Genomic DNA, 17,938 nt, shown 5'->3' with positions numbered 1-17,938 from the left:
ACATTAATTTGTATTCTTGTTTGGTGAAAAAAATGTTGTGATTGTTTTGGCTAATATGATTTCTTTACCGTTTATTCTTTTGAGAGGGAAGGTTTTCGCAAAATAGTGATTAAAACGATCGAACTTATTAACAGCTCGGTTTGGAATGAAGAATTATTTTTATGCTTGAGATTTGAGTTTTATTAAAATGAGGTTAAACCTTGAGACCCCATTGAATTGGAACTTAATAACATAAATATTGGAATATTTAACATAAATTTCTAATCGTTGGTGAACTAAAATTTTGTGACCACTTATTTTGTTTGATTGCACCATTATTGTTTGATTTATTAATTTTAATTTATGAATTTTATAGAATTTCATTTATAGAAACGCGTAAGTGTTAAAACAGTATAAAATGAAATAAAAAGAGATTCTATAAAGTCCATATTTTTTATAAATTAAAAATTAATGGCTTTTACCCTTAATAATGCATGCTTATAACGATCCAATCTAAACAAAATAAATTACAAAAACCTAATTTTAAATAAAAATAAGCTATAAAAATCTCCAGATAATTTTTTCTTTGATCGACGTAAAGCTTAAGAGGAGAAGAGTTTGGGAACATTCTTTTTCTCCAGCAGATCCCACCTAAATAATTTTTTTTTTCCCGGGAAAAACAAGAGAATCTCAATCTAATTGAAATTTAGCGTCGCGGGACATGAATGGATTTGACTGAGATTTAAAAATGCAAATGTGAAACGTTCGATGTTATGATTTCACAGACCAAAATGGTGCATATAGCCGTTGTATTATTGTTCATTATATTACATTTCATTTCTATAATTTCTGGCCACATATAGTATGCAACGGCTCACCACGTGATAGAGACTAGGATATAATAGATTATTCGTTAATTTTTAATTTTTTTTTAATGAGACCACATACAAACTAACAAGGAGAAAAAGAAACAGAAGAAAATAAATATGATATCATATAAATTTTTTATAGGAGTTTTAATGTCTCAACTCTCGTACACGTCATTTGGTTAAGAAATAAATCAAAATAGGATTGGTTTTGGAAACTTTTAGGCATTACGTATTTTTGTTACGGATAATATTTATATTAAGTTTTTATATATTTTTTATGTTAAATTCTCTAATCATACAAAAAAACTTAATATAAATATTTATATTAAATTCTAAATCCATATAAAAAAAACAGATATATGATTAGAAAACTTGACATGATTAATATAAAAAACTTAATATAAATATTTACGTTTTCTCATCAAGTGGGATAAGATTATGTTTTTTTTTTTCGGTGCATACAATATCTTGAACTAATTTTTAATGTATTTAGAATTCTAAAACATTCTTTTAATAAAGTAATTTTTGATGTATCCACTGGCATTAAAATAATTCAGGATCTACCAACAAAATTGCACCAAAAATTAATTATTACTTTAAGATCTACTAACAACTGTTAAATGTATTAATAATTAATTTAGAATATTGAGTGCATCTAAAAAAATGTTTTTAAAATAGATATTTTTAAAATATTGCACACTATTTTAAAAACATTTTTGTATGAAAGCCTGCATGTCACGTCAGCAAAAAATGATGAGAGATATACCTTAAAATGAGTGGAGGAAGTTTTACGGGAGATAGATGAAAAGATCAAATCATTCATCATCTGAATGATTTTATTTTTTTTCCTTTCCAAAAATACAAATGTCAAATATGATGAATGTTATCGAGTTGCTTAATATGCTTATGTTTAGATATGGTAAAATGGCCTGGCCCACTAATTACGTGCTTGAGACTATGCGGGTCCGTCATAAAAGACTGACGAGCTCATATTTGGCTAGCTTGGCCCACCAACCTCCATCCCTCCCCCCCCCCATTTTTACACGTATTTAAAAAATTGTAAATTAAATTATAAAATTTTATAAACCAAATTCTTCTTAGAGAAAATGACAGATAAAGAAGCTCCAAAATGTCAAATGCCAATTTGGGAAGCTAAGGAAATGTAATTACCCATAGGGAAGCCCTTCCCAAATTGGAATTTTAAAATTCACTGAAATGACAAAAATGCCCTTTGTTCTTTTTTTTTAAAAAACAAAACCCAGCCCCTCACCGGTAGCCGGCGAACGGCGACCACCGCCGGCGACCGCCGACCGCCTCTAGCCACCGGCACCGGCCACCGGTGTGGTGGCTGCCGGTGAAGGATTTTTGTGATAAGAATTTTTTTTTTTTAGAATGGGATAATATTAGTTCAAAGTGACGGGGGTGGGATTTAATCCCACAACTCCTTGGCCACTTGGACCAACAAAAGGGAAGATGCCATTGGGCTATCAAAGATTTCTTAACCTTATAATACAAGCAAAAATATAAGTTAACTCTTTTACTGTGACTCCAGCTCGTGACAACAATTTATCTGAGGATGACAAGTCTTAATTGAGAAATAACAAGTCTAAATTTGATATTAACAAAGCAACTTTTCCTTATACATAACAAATAACAGCATGTGCATTAATTAAAAATGATCATAATTTATTTAAAAATGACACGTCTTTACTATAAAATGACAAGTCTAAAATTGATATTAACAAGGCAACTTTTCCTTATACATAACAAGAAATAGCATCTACGTTAATTAAAAATGACCATAATTTATTTGAAAATAACACGTCTTTACTGGAAAATGATAAGTCTAAACTTGATATTAACAAGGCAACTTTTCCTTATACATAACAAGAAATACCGAATAAATTGTTGTTATTTTTCAACAAAGACGTGTCATTTTTAAATAAATTATGATCATTTTTAATTAATGCACATGCTACTATTTGTTATGTATAAGGAAAAGTTGCTTTGTTAATATCAAATTTAGACTTGTTATTTCTCAATTAAGACTTGTCATCCTCAGATAAATTGTTGTCACGAGCTGGAGGCACAGTAAAAGAGTTAACTTATATTTTTGTTTGTATTATAAGGTTAAGAAATCTTTGATGGCCCAATGGCCATCCTTTTGTTGGTCCAAGTGGCCAAGGGGTTGTGGGATCAAATCTCACCCCCGCCACTTTGAACCAATATTATCCTATTCAAAAAAAAAAAAATCTTGTCACAAAAATCCTTCACCTGTAGCCACCACACCGGTGGCCAGAGGCGGTCGGCGGCCGCCGGAGGCCAGTCGTCGGCGGTGGTCGCCGGTCGCTGGCCACCAGTGAGGGGCTAGGTTTTTTTTTTAAAAAAAAAAAAAGAACAAAGGGCATTTTTGTCATTTCACTGAATTTCAAAATTTCAATTTGGAAAGGACTTCCCTATGGGTAATTACATTTCCTTAGCTTCCCAAATTGGCTTTTCACATTTTGGAGCTTCTTTATCTGTCATTTTCCCTTCTTCTTATTCTTATATGTTCATATAATTATATAATTAAATTAATCTCAAAAGTTGAAATATAAACATATAATTTATTGTTAATAGTTATTTTATTAATATAAAGATGGTAAAACAATTTAAAAAAAGAAATCAAATTTAGAATCAAAATCTTGAACAAAATACAAAGTTATATGTAAATTAAGTGAAAATGATCGATTTTTTTTATTAAAGTTAAAATAAAACTTGTTAAAAAAATTTTAAAAAAAAATTGGGCTGCCAAGTCAACTCACAGGTTGACTGGCTAGCCCATGGTGGGCTGCGGATTGACAGGTACGGGCTGAAAAGAACCGTATCAAAAGGAGTTTCTATTTTCTTCAATCTAACCCGTCACTAAGCTCGTAAGCTCAACTCATATTATCAACTCTACTTATATCTGTTATATATATTAAGTTCTCTAATCACATATAACTATTTGTCTGATTTTCATTTAATCATAAATCCACACTAAACAAAAAAAGACACATGACTCATTTGTAATTAGAGAATTTAATATAATAAATATAAACAACTTGATCTAAATTTTTTCCTAAAAGTTATATGACAACAAAATCAAAATTAATACAAACTCGATATGAAAGAGTTTCTTATAATTTTAAACTCGTTTTTGGCTTAAACGAATTTTAGTGCAGCATATTGTATTTTTCTTTCAATGCATTCTGGTCTTTTCATAAACAAAAAGTACATTTTATCATGTAGGATTTTGATACTTTTTTAAGGAAAAATTCTTTAAAAAAAGACTGTTAAATAATTTAGATTCTTATTTGAGTCATTAAATTTGTCAAACTATTAAGCAAGTCACATGACCCAAAAAGAGATCTGTAAAATATTATGAAATAACTCTAATACCTATTTCATTAGAAATCAAAAGAGAATTCTACACGTACATGTTCTATTTTGCAATTAACACGTTTCAATTCTAAACTAATAATTTTCTGTCTCTATAACACATTTATAACAAGTTTTTGAATAAAACTTAATTATAATACAACCTTAAAAATTAATAAGTTCAATTTCCGAGTGGAAAAGTTTCATTTCTAACCCTTACAGTAAAATCTTTTAAATAAAAGTTAATCACAATACAATCTTGAAAAGTAACATGCTATATTTACCGATCAACATATTTTAATTCTAAATTAATAATATTTTATTTCTGAAATATACTTATAATGAGTCTTTGAATAAAAAATGCTTACAGTACAACTTTAGAGATTAACAAATTCAATTACGCAGTTAACATGTTCTTATTCTAAATCAACAAATTAAAACTGATAGAAAATTAAAAATTCTCATTTCTCTAAGTTTCTAATGAAAAAGATATCAGAGTCATTTTATAAAATTTTAAGATCCATCATTGGTCATGTGACATAATTAGTGATTTGATAAACTCAATTACCCAAAAAAATTTTGGGTTATTTAAGAGTCTTTTTAAAGAATTTTCTCTTTTTGGTTTTTTCCTTTAACCGTTAGTAATATGTTAGTAGAAAAGCGTAATTTAAGTGAAGTAGAAACCGTAGAAATTGCATGAATAAGGTTGAGTTATAGATGATTTTTCTATTTTTGCCAACAGAGTTATAAATGATTACAAAAGAAGATATAACTTTAACAACTACTAACCAAAAGAAGACAAGAAAAATGTTGAGTATAAATATCCTATATAGTCTAAGATGTGTAAATATACAAGATACACATCTTATATAGATCATTCATATGGAATTTAAACAGTATAAATTTGATTTCTTTTCCTTAAATTTCAATACGTACATATAACAATCTAAACCCTTCATATTTGATAAACTTTTCACGGACACCATTTACTAAACCACGAAAGGGAAGACCGAGTGCAATATCTAACAAAATTCACTCAGCCTTTGCATATAACCAATGTGTCAGTTCTAATGCGTTATGCATATACAAAACTATACCAAGTCACTGTCCCTACGAATCTACGACCTAGACTTACGCTTCTTAGATCCTTTTGAATGCTTCCTAGATGATTCTGTACCATTTATATTAAACACTCTGTCTTTAAGGTCACCATTGGCATGAAAATCTGGAAATGCTTTACCTGCTTGGCTGTACTGAATAACATTCGTGACGATGGCATAAACAGTGATATCACTTCTTGGTGTCAAGATGGTCCTTCTCTCAACAACATCAGTCTGCCCACATTTTGATTCCCCAATTGCTTTGTCTCTCAGTTTTTGGAACACAACCTCTTTATCAAAGTTGAAACATTCTGTTGGAACCTGCAATTAAGATGCATGTAGAATTTATCCATGATTTTCTCTGATCTCCCCCCTTTTTTGGGTTTTTTTCCTTTTGGTTTTTTTTTGGGGGGGGGGGGGGGCATTTATGTCAGCAAATAGGAAGCAATTGCAAAATCCTCTAACCTGAAAATCGACTGGGACATCAATTTCAATGGAAGAACAGCCACAGCCATCGCTGAAGTTGAGTTTCAAAACCATTTCAAAGGCTTTGCTGGGTATTGTTCTCCTGATGATCATTCATCCAAATGTAAGGTGCAGGCCATGACATCTATCCTATCTTACACAAGCTAAGAGAAACACTACAAAATGGGGATTTCTGCTCAAGAAATCTTAATTTCTTTTCCCTCTAGAATTTCTCATCCCGCGCCAATTCAACAGCAAAATATATGCGACTGTTGCTTCTGACAAATAATTATATTCTTTTTACTAAAATAAAACGGCAGAGCCTTTCATCATTAAACCTTTTAAGCCGAAACGGTTGTGTTGTCAGTGTGGCAGCTTTGTAATCTTCCTTGTCCAAGAAGGAGACCTGCAGAGGAAGAACAGATGTTCTAATTGCCAAGTCAACTGCTTTGTTAATACTTCATAGCCTGAAAACATGAAATTGGTTTAAATATAATGCAGACGGATCAATTAGGTTAGGAACTAGTGAGGTCCGTTCTCCCTTCCCAGACACAAACTAGCCAATAGCAGGGTTTAGCACAGCTTCGCTTACGGGAAAGCTAAAAATTTAGAAGGAAAGTAATCTTCTCACATCCTTCAAACAGTTTATCTGCCAACCTTCTTGCTGGGATGGCAGACCTGCCAGATCCTATATTTAAAAATCTACCAAAACAGTTGCCTATCAAATAACATGACAAGAGAATAAACCAACACCAAAGGGGTCCAAAATCAACGAAATAACTAAATGCGCAGTGAGGGGTTCCAACATCTAAAACGAGCCCAAGCTGCTAGGAATTTGAATCCAGTAAAAGAAAACATGCTAAAATTAGATTCCAGGTTTAACATATTCACCTCAACAGACTTGATGAATGGCAACATTGCTTTTGGTCCATGAGCACTTGCAACCTGGAGAGTCCAGTTTACATATCTTCCATCTGCAATGCAAGTGAATTTACCATATGATAATTATAAACCAAAGCCTCATATAAGTCAATGGCAACAATGACCTCGCCTTTTATGTTTTGTGTGAAATTTTTGCAACTTAGAATCTCACGAGAATACCAAAAGCCCACCCCCTTGTCTTGGATTGAATGAGATGAACGAAATAGAACAAAAAAAACCGGAAATAATCATAGAATCTTACTACATGCAAAAGAAGCTTTATCTAGTACCATTTTCACTAGACGAAATACAACAGTGCAGTTGTATAAAGTCATAAAATTACATGAGAAAAAAATTTATATTTTGCACAAACATACATATAAACATCCATATAGAAAAATGAAAACTCATTTTACAAAAAATTTCAGTATTTTAGAGTCACACCACATTGAAGCTTAAAAACTCATGAAAAATTTCAGCATTTTATTGGTCGGTACACCAAGTTAAGCCTTATGAATCAGTCAGATGGGGCCAGCAATGGTGGCTAAAACTTCTAACTGTCAAAGTGAGAGCATAGAATGCTAAAGACAAGATCACGACCTCAAAATGTAATATCCCAACTTAGGACTTAGGATGACATTAGAAACCTCAGAGAGGACCTAGGATGATGTATTAGGCCTAAACAAGTGATAAATAGGACAAAATAAAAGGAAAAACAGGATTAGGACCGAACATAGTGCATTAGGACCAGATAAACTAGTGCAAGCAAGGGCAGAATCAAGGAGGGCCAGACAAGGAAGCGGTAACTCATTATGTCCGGGCAGGATTTTATCCTCCCAAGAAGTAGGATTTCCTGCACTTGATATTGCAATACACTGATGACTGCACCGCATATAACACTGTAATCTTATAAAAATTCAAGCTTGTTGCTAAAAACCAAGGAAAAACACAGGTCCAGTGGCTAGGAGGTCCTTCCCACTAGGGTTTAAGCGGTTTGAAGTTTGGGAGCATTCTGGAAGCTCTAAACACTCAAGTTTTCACCCATCAAATCTAAGATCCTTCAAGATTTTAGGAAGAAGTTGGGGTTTTAAGGTTAGGGTTTCAGCGTTTTCAGGTGAGGGATTGAGTAGGAATGAGCCTCAGGCTCTATTGTGCTTCTCAAACACGTGTTGTCTATATTTACATTTTGCCATGATCCCAACAACAAGTTTCATTTAAAGCAATTCATTTTGATAGCTTGGGACTTAATGATGCTCCAGGAGTTTTCCCTTTTTTTTTTTTTTGGGACTTCAAAGCTGTTCATGGATGCTTTGATGAGGATTATTTTATTCAGTTGAAATGAAATTTTTTTTTTTAACTGAGCCCTGTTCGGAGAATTTTATGTGGAAAATTGATGTTATTAATATCGGGTGTAAGTTTATGAGATGGGTTGTCTATGTATTTGAGACGGAATCACTTTTTGCCCATATGCATGTTTGTGACCCCACGAGCCTTGTTGGCAAGTTTATGTTGTATTTTTGTTGAGTATAAAGACTATTATATGGGTGTTACACAAAATATGCAACATGTTAAATGTTCCAGAATTTATGTCCATTGACGAAAGAGTATAGGTGAAAAGTTACAAATCAAACGGTGGTTACCAATGCTCATGGCTTGAGTTAGAATGATTTGGAAAAGATCAATTCTGACAAATGGAGGAATCTGCATATTCAGCAATTCCATGACACCTGCAATTACCTGTCCTTGTTTAAATCAGTACATATTAAATTTCTGAAAGTCACATCCGTATTTATTTCCCCACACTGAGAGAGAAACATTTAATCATGATTAATCTAGTAAGTGGTTGACAGTCACTGGCCAAAAAAATAAAAAGCATAAATTTGTCATTCGTCTCACTTAATACTTACATATCCGGACATGAAGATAGCAAGCAAGTAGAATGGATGCATCATATACTATTGAGAAATTGGATTATAAAGATACTGGCAGGCATTAGCATTTGAAATCATATCCTCCCAAAAAAAAAAAAACAGAAAAAAGAAAAAAGAAGCCACAGGAATTAATAAAATATCTTAAATTACTTCTTTGTTATCTCATAATGGAATCTGTTTAGACCTTCGATTAGTGATAGGAACAGCTCATAAGTTTGATCAGTTTGCATTAAATCATTTTAACATTCATCTGACATCATGCTTCAACGTCAATGTGTAGTGTACAGTTCTATAGAAGATAAACTTACTAATCGTATGGCAAAAACGAAAAGTTAGAAGTGCTTTAAATTTTTCAATTGACCATAAAATAAATTAAAAAATTTTCATTAGTTAATTGGTATTTGGAACTATAAAACAATATGAAATTTTTATTCAAAGATCCTTCCTAGTACCTTATCTGCAAGTCATTCTTCACCTGCAACAAACTAAAGTATAAAGCTTTTCTAATATCATGTTTCTGAGATAGCTTGGTACTGTTGATCATAAAAAATGTTTTGGCCTCAGAAAAGAAGATTTCTACTATAAAAGCAAATGGAAAAGGCAGATCAAACATACTCCCATAGATAGCAAATAATTTTTTTTATTAAAAAAGACAATATCCTTGATTATATAACAGCCCTTTCATAGCTGCCAGTATAGGGGGGAAAACTAGTCAACTCCTGGTATAACATAGCATTATAAGCTATTCAGCTACTTCTACGATCATTTACAATATAGTTTAAGGATAATTTATGAATTTAATTTGAAGGAGTTTAATAGTTGGCTATATGCTACTATAATTACATAACTTAAGAGAGCATACTACAAATTATTTTCAATTTGGTGCACATCTTCACAAGATATTCTGAAAGACCTGCCACTCAAAATGTTCATGTCATAATAAACTTACTGCATTGAGTATCCGAGATACTTATTCATTTTCATAATATTTCTATAATCGGCTAGTTTCCTAAATAGCAATTCAAATCCCCTTATCTTGTTCTTTCTAATCACAACATATAGGTTGAATCAATGTCATTCTTAATAAAAAGACCTTGATTCCCATCTAAATTTGCTTAGCCTAGCTATTGACTCCATCAATGCCTTATCATTACATCAACACCAGTTTAAAATATACAAGTTCAGACAGAACTCTAAAATATTGTTCAATGAAGAAAGGCAATAGAAAAGATCTAAATAGAATTCACATTAAAATACCTTGTCTACTAGACCATGGATGACCAAACAAGCCTTTTTGTCCTTGGGAGTCTTCTGTGGAGTCCAAAATAGTTCACTTCAGACAACTAATATAGTTAGCACGCATAGACGTTAAAATTAGAAGAACTAAAATTGAAGCCAAACATAATTTAGAAGAATTGAGTTGAGCCTGAATCTAATTTCTATAGGCACCAAATTCTGACAGGTATCACAAATCAGAAAGCATGTTTCTGCATTGTATTAGAAGAAAATCAAATCCTAGTATTCAATAACAAGCGAAAAGTAAAATGAATTATAAAATACGGCAAACGTATACATTGAAATATGCAAAGATACTCAATATAGTACATCGAACCAGAAAGTTGAGAATAGTAGTAACCGGGAGTTTTTTACTGCATTGTAAAGATAAGTGACTAATTTCTAATATAATAAGCGGGGCTAAGACAGATGCTGCTTTTATTTTTTATTTTTTATTTTTTTTTTAAAAAGTGCATTCTTATTCCCTTCAATATAAGCAACAAATGTGACATGTTATTCTTTACTCAAATTTTGTTACAAAAGAAAGCAAGATAGAGACTAAAGGATCTTAAGGGGGTGTTTGAATTAGTCTTTAGGAGTGATTTTATGATATACGAGGTAAATATGAGAAAGGTATTTTGTCTCGACCTATGTGAAAACACATTTTTAAGCAATTGTAGGAGGTTGCCATACTCCTCCTAACTCAAAAATTCACAACAACAAAGAAACTTGCTTCCAAGGGTTGAAAGATAGGATAATGCAGGACCAGTATCAAGAACAAAGAAAATGGAGGGAGGGAGACTTGATAAAGAAATAAAAAGAGAGGAAGATGTAGATGTGAGCGTAAGACACAGCTATTGAGCCAGCAGTTTTATTAATAATCAATCCAGTAATGAATTTGGTTGAATCTGAATGCAGAATTCTAAAGATTATATTTGAGAGTGCTTTACACAATCATAATGAACTTCATCATCAAAATTTATCCCCAAATGCTAATAAAAATCTGCGGTGTTATCATCATCGTCATCATCAATATCTGATGGGCAACCAAGTAGATTCTCAATGATAATATGGGGCTTTGTTAAGATGGTTTCCCCTGATGCATTGGAATCTTGTTTAAGACACTCTTCTTCTACCTCTAAATATTCCAGCCTTTGCTAGTAAATTGTCAACATAGTTGACTAATAGCACTTCAATTATGTTTGCTCTGTTACCAAATTGACCTAGAACTAGTTGCAAAAATAAAGAAAACGGAGGAGACAGAGATCGAAAAAGGGAGGAGAAAAGAGGAGGGAGACATAGAAGGACTGAGAAGGAGAGACAGATAAAAAGCATAAAGTTTTATTAATAATCAATCAAATAGGCTACTCTAACCCTGATTACTGAGAACTTTATATTAAGCCAAGGAGATAACATTTAAAATGCAAGATAAAAAGGGAATCCTCAAAAAGGAAAATCACAATCCTACACGTGCTCACACATTAAACCCAAACAAAATAAACTAAAAATAATTATAATTTCCAATTCTAATCCTAAATTTATCCTTAATTATAACACTCCTGACATTATTTAAAACGCTATTTACTATATTTAATTTTAATTCGTAATTTTTAAATAATTAACAATATCTTTTCCAATCTCTTTTCATACACCATGACAACCATGATCAGAAAGAAACAGATTAAGGGAGAAAAATACCTGGAGATTGACGATTACAAATTTACCCCCACCACGAAGTGCTTTTAGAGGCAGATTGCATGCTGGAGTAATTTGTAGACTGCATAGAAATAAAATGAGAATGACATCAAGATTGAGGTTTACAGCCAACAATGCAAACAATATAGAACACTACTTTCAGACTGTCAGCTAAGTAACAAAAAGAGTTGTTACCTTGTCCCTAAGCACAGCACAATATCTGCCACCTTACAGTGCTTCTCAGCGGCATCCATCTCCTTTGGAGGCAATGCATCCTGTACAAAGAGATCACAGTCGATATGTACAGAAAAGTACTGTAATCAAAGACAAAATGGCATTTTACCCCAGTCCTAATTACTATTATTAACAGCTGAGAGCAACAAGTAGTCAGTGTCACTATATTGGCAAATTTTGGTCAAGAGGATTTGTCACAATTTACTTGAACTAGTTCACGGCGTAAATCACTTCACTTTCTGATGTTTACATGTATGAATTCTTTATCTGTGCCCATTTGCCTCTAAATCCTTCTGATAGCATATAACTGTAAAACCGACAGACAGAACTACTTTCAGATTGTCAGCTACAGCACATTGAGCCATGGTAGCCAGAGGCAAATGTAGGAAGGAGTGTGCTAATGCCCATAAACAGCAGAACGATTTTTTCTCTTCATTATGCCTATACAAGTGGCAGCATGGATGCAATAAACGTGTGCAAACACCCAATTGTATCTAGGGCAACAAAGGCATCACCAAGCAGTGGTGTTGGGGCTAAACATTCATTTAAGGAAGCAACTTATAGTCTGAAATCCTGTGCCAATCATAAAGCAAATAACAATGCCGAGTGATACACCATTTAGTTTCCACGAAGAAAATGAACATCATACCTCCCAGTCAAGAACTGTATCCTTCAGTCTTGCTCCACATTCTGCATCTGAACAGCGCCGTGATGTCTCCTTCAAACCGATAGTTTCCACCTCAAAATCTCGAAAGTACCTTAACAGGTTTATCAAATATAATTAAACAACAAAAATGCACACCCAAGAACTAGGGGAAATATGAAAGGGCCAAATGGTGGCTCATCAGTCTCTGAGCCTCAGAAGCAATCTTAATATCCTTGAAAAGAGATTAGTTTTTGTATACAGAATAAAATAAATAAATAAAAAGTGTCATTGAAGTCAAATAAGATAGAATCAATCATCATATGATCAGCTGAAGGCCATTACTTAAGCAGCAGCAACAACAAAGCCTTCTCCCACTAGGTGGGTCGGCTACATGGATCACATGATGCCATTAAGCTCTATCTAAAGCCAAATCTTTGGATATATTGTTAATTGAAAGATTTCACTCAATGACTTCATTAAGTATGAAGGCCATTACTTAAGCATGGAAGAATTATCAAAATCAGGTCAAGTATATTAGAACACAAGCACAAAGAGTGTTCAAAACAGAAGTAACTAACTTGTGTTACCTCCAAAGACTTTAAAATTAATGTAGAAGTTGTGGGATAGAGCTTTCACTATTTTTTTTTTTTTTTTGGCTGATTGCTTAGTTGGTTAGCACCACCTAGCATCTACACCGTCAAAGTTTTCCTTTCATGCAACAATCTGCTTAACAGCATTGCCTAAAGTGATTGATTTAAATATGCTTGAGTAGTTAAGTAGTACTGGAAATAGAATGTGAAAAAACTGTAATTTAAATACTCTTACTCGGCTCCACAAGAAGGACAAGTTTCCATGAAAGAGTTCCCATGCAATTCAGCCAGTTTCTCCCTTGGTATTCCAGATCTAAGATGGAGACCATCAACATTCTACCATGAAGAAAAAAGTATGCTTTGAGAAATAAATTCAAAATGAAAAGCTTAGCTTCTGCCCTATAATGACCATTTTAATGGAATGCAATGCCAGAAACCAGTGATGAAAGGATACTAAAAGCGGTACTCAGGAACAAGCAATACAACCTTAACCTGGCTAAAATATATAATCCACACTAAAACATACATCATACTAACAACACCTTTTCCAAAATATTAGCATCACACAACTAATGGAACCGTGCATATAAACATAAAGAGAAAAAGTGACATAATTACCTGACTGATAACAAACTTTAGAATACCAGCTTTTTCTAGGGCGATTAAAGCCATATGTGTTAAGCTTGGCACTGCACGATGAAATGGAAGTGATGCTTCTGGCAATGCTTTGCCTTCACGCTGTAGTAGAGATAACATAAGTTAAAATAGTTTATATGAAGTCCATGAGAGCATGACCATTTTAATTGCATCATAATAACAGTGACGAATTCTGACAAACAAAATGACATCTGACTTTTCTCCAGTAATTACAAGAATAATTAACATGGCAGTAGACAGTAAACATTAATCATATCATATAAAACTTTTCTCATTGTATTACACCGTAAACGCTTCATGTGTTTTTGTTGTTCACTGTGACAGGAAACCTAATATTTCAACATTTCAGCGCCTTTATATCTTTCAAATAATAAAACTAAAAAGTTTATAAAGGAGGCATTCAAGCTCTGTTAGGTTTTAAAAAAATTTCATTCACAAAGCATAGATGTGCCATTAGCACAATAAAAATTTGACTTAATTGCCTTACTGGACTATTAAGCATGAAAGTTAAGACGCAGCATCCAAATTAAACATACAAAATAAAATGGTTATTCATAATACAAACATTGAAATGAACGTTTATCTTTATTGACACCCAAAGCCAGCTTACATAGCAAGGATAAAATGGAATGTGAGTAGAAACCCATGGTTCTAATTAAAGACAAAAAGTAAACTATAATTTAACAAAATTAATAAAAACTTACAATTTAAAAATAAAATAAAATAATTATGAGATGTAAAACGAAATATTTATATAATGAATATACTCATTTCAGAATTTATAGTTCTACAACACACAAACTTATTTCTTGCACACCTCAACATGATTTAAATTTCATTAAAAAAATTAAAAATTTATTTAAAAAAAAAAAAAAGGAATTGACCACTTCAACAGTTCACAAGTTTTTTGCCAAACCAGTTCAAACCAGTTCCCAATTTTGAACCAAACACTGGGCTGGTTCCCACTCGAAAAATTTGAACCGCCTGATCCCATCTAGTTTTTTCATCACTGATTCAAATTCACAAGCAGTAAACTAATTACCTGAAGTGTCCAAATTCCCTTTGGACCTCGAAAATCAGGTATACCACAAGAAGTTGATATTCCTGCACCTGTAAACACGACTAGATGTCTACACTGCAAGTAGAAAGAGAGAAAAATAAATAAAAGGCACCTATCATATAAACTGAAAACACAGGAAGGAACTCCCTATTTTCAAGATAAAAAGTAGCTGCAGATTCTTACCTTTTTTATCAACATAGCAAGGCGTTCTATCTGTTGGAAGAGAAAATTAACGTCAGCAGGTATGTGGAGGGGAAAATAAAAATGAAAACAAAAATTAGGACAACATATACTATTTTATCAGGGAAATAGCAAAAAATCAAGTTTTAAACAACTAAAAGAAAACATATGAAAGGAACCTGAAGCAAACAAGCATACAAGTATTTATAGTTTCAATGTTTATTCTCATCTCTCTATCAATTAAAAATAATAAAAGTTCCCTAGATTCTTGGATTAAGAATTAAATAAGAATCATGGAGACAAAAGTAGTATGAGATGCTTAAGTCCAATATTGAATAGTATGGGATGCTCTATAGGAAATTTGAGCGGATTGGCTTTTTTCAACTCAGTATCTAGCTTTTAGGGATGGGTTTCTCGTCCCGCCTGGGTGCCCATCAATTGGTATTAGAGTTGGAGGTCGGCAATCATGTGCTACTGAATGAAATGTTGCAGAGTACAGCTGTTGAGATATCAACTCTACAAGAGGACCCAATTAACGGAGACTACCGTAACATGAGACGCCTAAGTCTCACATTGAGTAATATGGAATGTTCTGCTGAATATTTAAGTGGATTGGTTTTCCCACCTTAATAGTTAGCTTTTGGGAAAAGATTCCCCAACCAGTTGGTCAATAAAGAAACTCTCATTGTTCAAGAGCACAATTTGGACAAGGATGACCTTGATTTAACACAACATTAAGACAAAGCAAAAGATGACATACAAGCAATGAAAGGCTTACAAAGCTACATATCACCATATCAAAGGGAAAAGCAAAATGAGTTTTATAGGCCTGTTCCAACATCATTTGACAAAGAAATAAGAACCTGAATGTTTATTCTGGATATCTATCTCATTCAAGTTAGCAATACATTATCATCATTGGCAAGGCATCTGAAGCCCAAAATGCTTTCAACCTTCTACCATTTTAATCATTTAATTAGAATCATAGGATTTAAATCAGTGAACAGCAGCAATAGAATGAATTGACATAAGCGTTCAACACTCAAACTCCCAGGAACACAAGTAAATTAGAAACCAAATACAAATTTCAGATCATTACACTCAAGTATAGTTTGTGCTGTATAGCGGATCATGTCTGCTTCAAATTTGTCTTAGTTTCCATGTGAAGTCCCATGTTGCTTGGTGAAGGTCCTTGATGGATCCCTTCTCATGATATAGAATTGAATAGGTCAGTTACAATTTATAATGTTGCATCATAATATGGACCATAGGCTCAAGCATATCAGCCATGTGGATGCACCATCATACCTAGTATAGCATGCAAGGGTGTAAAATTGAATCTAGCTTCAGCCCAATTTCGATCTACTGAGTTTTAGTTGTGCACGTCCATGTCTTATTTATTGTACAAGCCATCCCAAACTCAGATCCAGGGCGCACTTTCCTACAGATCGCTTTTATTTTCTCGTCTTAGCCCGTCTGGACATGGTAAAGACATGATTTGCACACATTTCTCATATTCTCTCTTATGCTGTCTGCTGCAGTTCTCCTTCCGCTTTGTTTCCACAGGTTTCTTTGTACTTCCCACTATAGTGTGTTGATCATTTATGGGGCAAGGAAAGGATTGTTTCCTGCTTATGAGGCTTGAATTTGGAGAGTACATGACCAATGAAAGATCTTAGCAGCAGCACTATTGGTGGTAAACTCATACAAATACTTCAATCTTCCATTATTTTCAGTTCAATCTTGTTAATGTCAAGATTGGCTGAATTTCAATCATGTATCTGTTACAGTTGGTTTCTTTTATAGTGGTAGCAATATTAGTGGACTTCGCCTCAATATATCCAACATTCAAACTCTTTATTGCAGACTGTTCTCTTTCTTATCAGTTAAAGTTAGGGTTTGTCTGGTTGGAGGGGAGGGAGGGGAGGGGAAGAGGGAGGGAAAATCTTCCCTCCCTTCGTTTGGTTAGAAAAATGGAGGGGAGATATTCCGCTGCCCTAGTTTGGGTAAAACAAAATGAAGTGAAGCCTGATTTATGCACCATTTCTTACCATACTCAAATTGAGAAAAGGCATTGGAATTTATGTACGAGAAGCCTGATTTATGCACCAAAGCATGAACATTATTGATTACTTTCACATTAAACAATGTGTAGCAGAAATGTATCGCTCTGCGGTGGAATTCAATTTCTAGGAAGCCCAAGCATACTCCTGATTAACATTCAGTATTTCAAAACACTAATCATTTCATCAGAACAACCCCTACTCGCACAAATTCGCTCATTCCACAGTACTTCTCGGAGTAAACAACTATGGCGTATCGCAATATTGCAAGTTGGTGATCAACAAAGGCTTCTATATATAATACATTCTTGAGCTATCAAATTTCAGCTTAATCAGAACAACCGTAGCAAATTCCTCAGCAATTGGTAAATCAAACGACTGAAATACAGGCACCAGATTTAACCAAGCGAGGCAGGAACAAAAGCACAATAATGTTTCGCAGCATTAATAATCATAAAAGTTAAAGGAGATCATCAAAGCTAGTTTGAACAGAGATATCTAGAAAAAGCACAATAACATTGTAAAGAAGCAACAAGAAGAGCAGGAATGTGAGTAAGAAGAAGAAGCAACCCACTTTTTCTCGCAAAGCGTGAGGTGAGTCGAAGTATTCCTTCATTCCAACGTTGCCTACATCTTCAATGAACGAAAGCTTCTCAGCATATCCCAGGGACATGGTGGCTGACTGATTCTGCAGCCTGAAGAAAACTGTGTCTCTGGAAAGCTCTCTCTCAACAAGAAGGAGAAAGAAAAGAGTTCCTTCCTCTTTTCCTGAGGTTTTTCTCAGACCATGAGGACAGTGTTTTCTTTTCTTTCCCTTTGGAAAGACCCCAAAATGCCAATACAATGCTGCCCCAGAAATTTGCTTTTTTTTTTT

General features: G+C 33.4%; 1 protein-coding gene across 3 annotated transcripts; it reads right to left on the bottom strand.

Annotated features, from left to right (window-relative positions):
* Positions 1–5,093: 5,093 nt before the first annotated feature.
* Positions 5,094–17,811, bottom strand: LOC114737896 (NAD-dependent protein deacetylase SRT1-like). Of its 3 annotated transcripts, none has more exons than XM_028925892.1 (14): positions 17,639–17,811; positions 15,005–15,034; positions 14,804–14,896; positions 13,723–13,842; positions 13,340–13,440; positions 12,518–12,626; positions 11,830–11,909; positions 11,638–11,716; positions 9,922–9,975; positions 8,374–8,470; positions 6,704–6,786; positions 6,151–6,218; positions 5,813–5,915; positions 5,094–5,668 (listed from the first exon to the last, which is right to left on the bottom strand). In XM_028925892.1, the coding sequence occupies exons 1-14, from the start codon at positions 17,735–17,737 to the stop codon at positions 5,366–5,368; spliced, it is 1,419 nt and encodes a 472-aa protein (XP_028781725.1). In that variant the 5' UTR covers positions 17,738–17,811; the 3' UTR covers positions 5,094–5,365. The 3 variants fall into 3 exon arrangements, with proteins under 3 accessions (XP_028781725.1, XP_028781743.1, XP_028781735.1); XM_028925910.1 differs by having other exon boundaries at positions 6,704–6,732; XM_028925902.1 differs by having other exon boundaries at positions 9,922–9,972.
* Positions 17,812–17,938: the final 127 nt, after the last annotated feature.

This window comes from Neltuma alba, unplaced genomic scaffold (genome assembly GCF_004799145.2).
Source record: "Neltuma alba isolate B1F8T4 unplaced genomic scaffold, ASM479914v2 tig00002802_pilon, whole genome shotgun sequence".
NCBI lineage: Eukaryota > Viridiplantae > Streptophyta > Magnoliopsida > Fabales > Fabaceae > Neltuma > Neltuma alba.
Note: the sequence above shows the minus strand (reverse complement) of the source record. Positions and strands in the feature narration are given on the sequence as shown.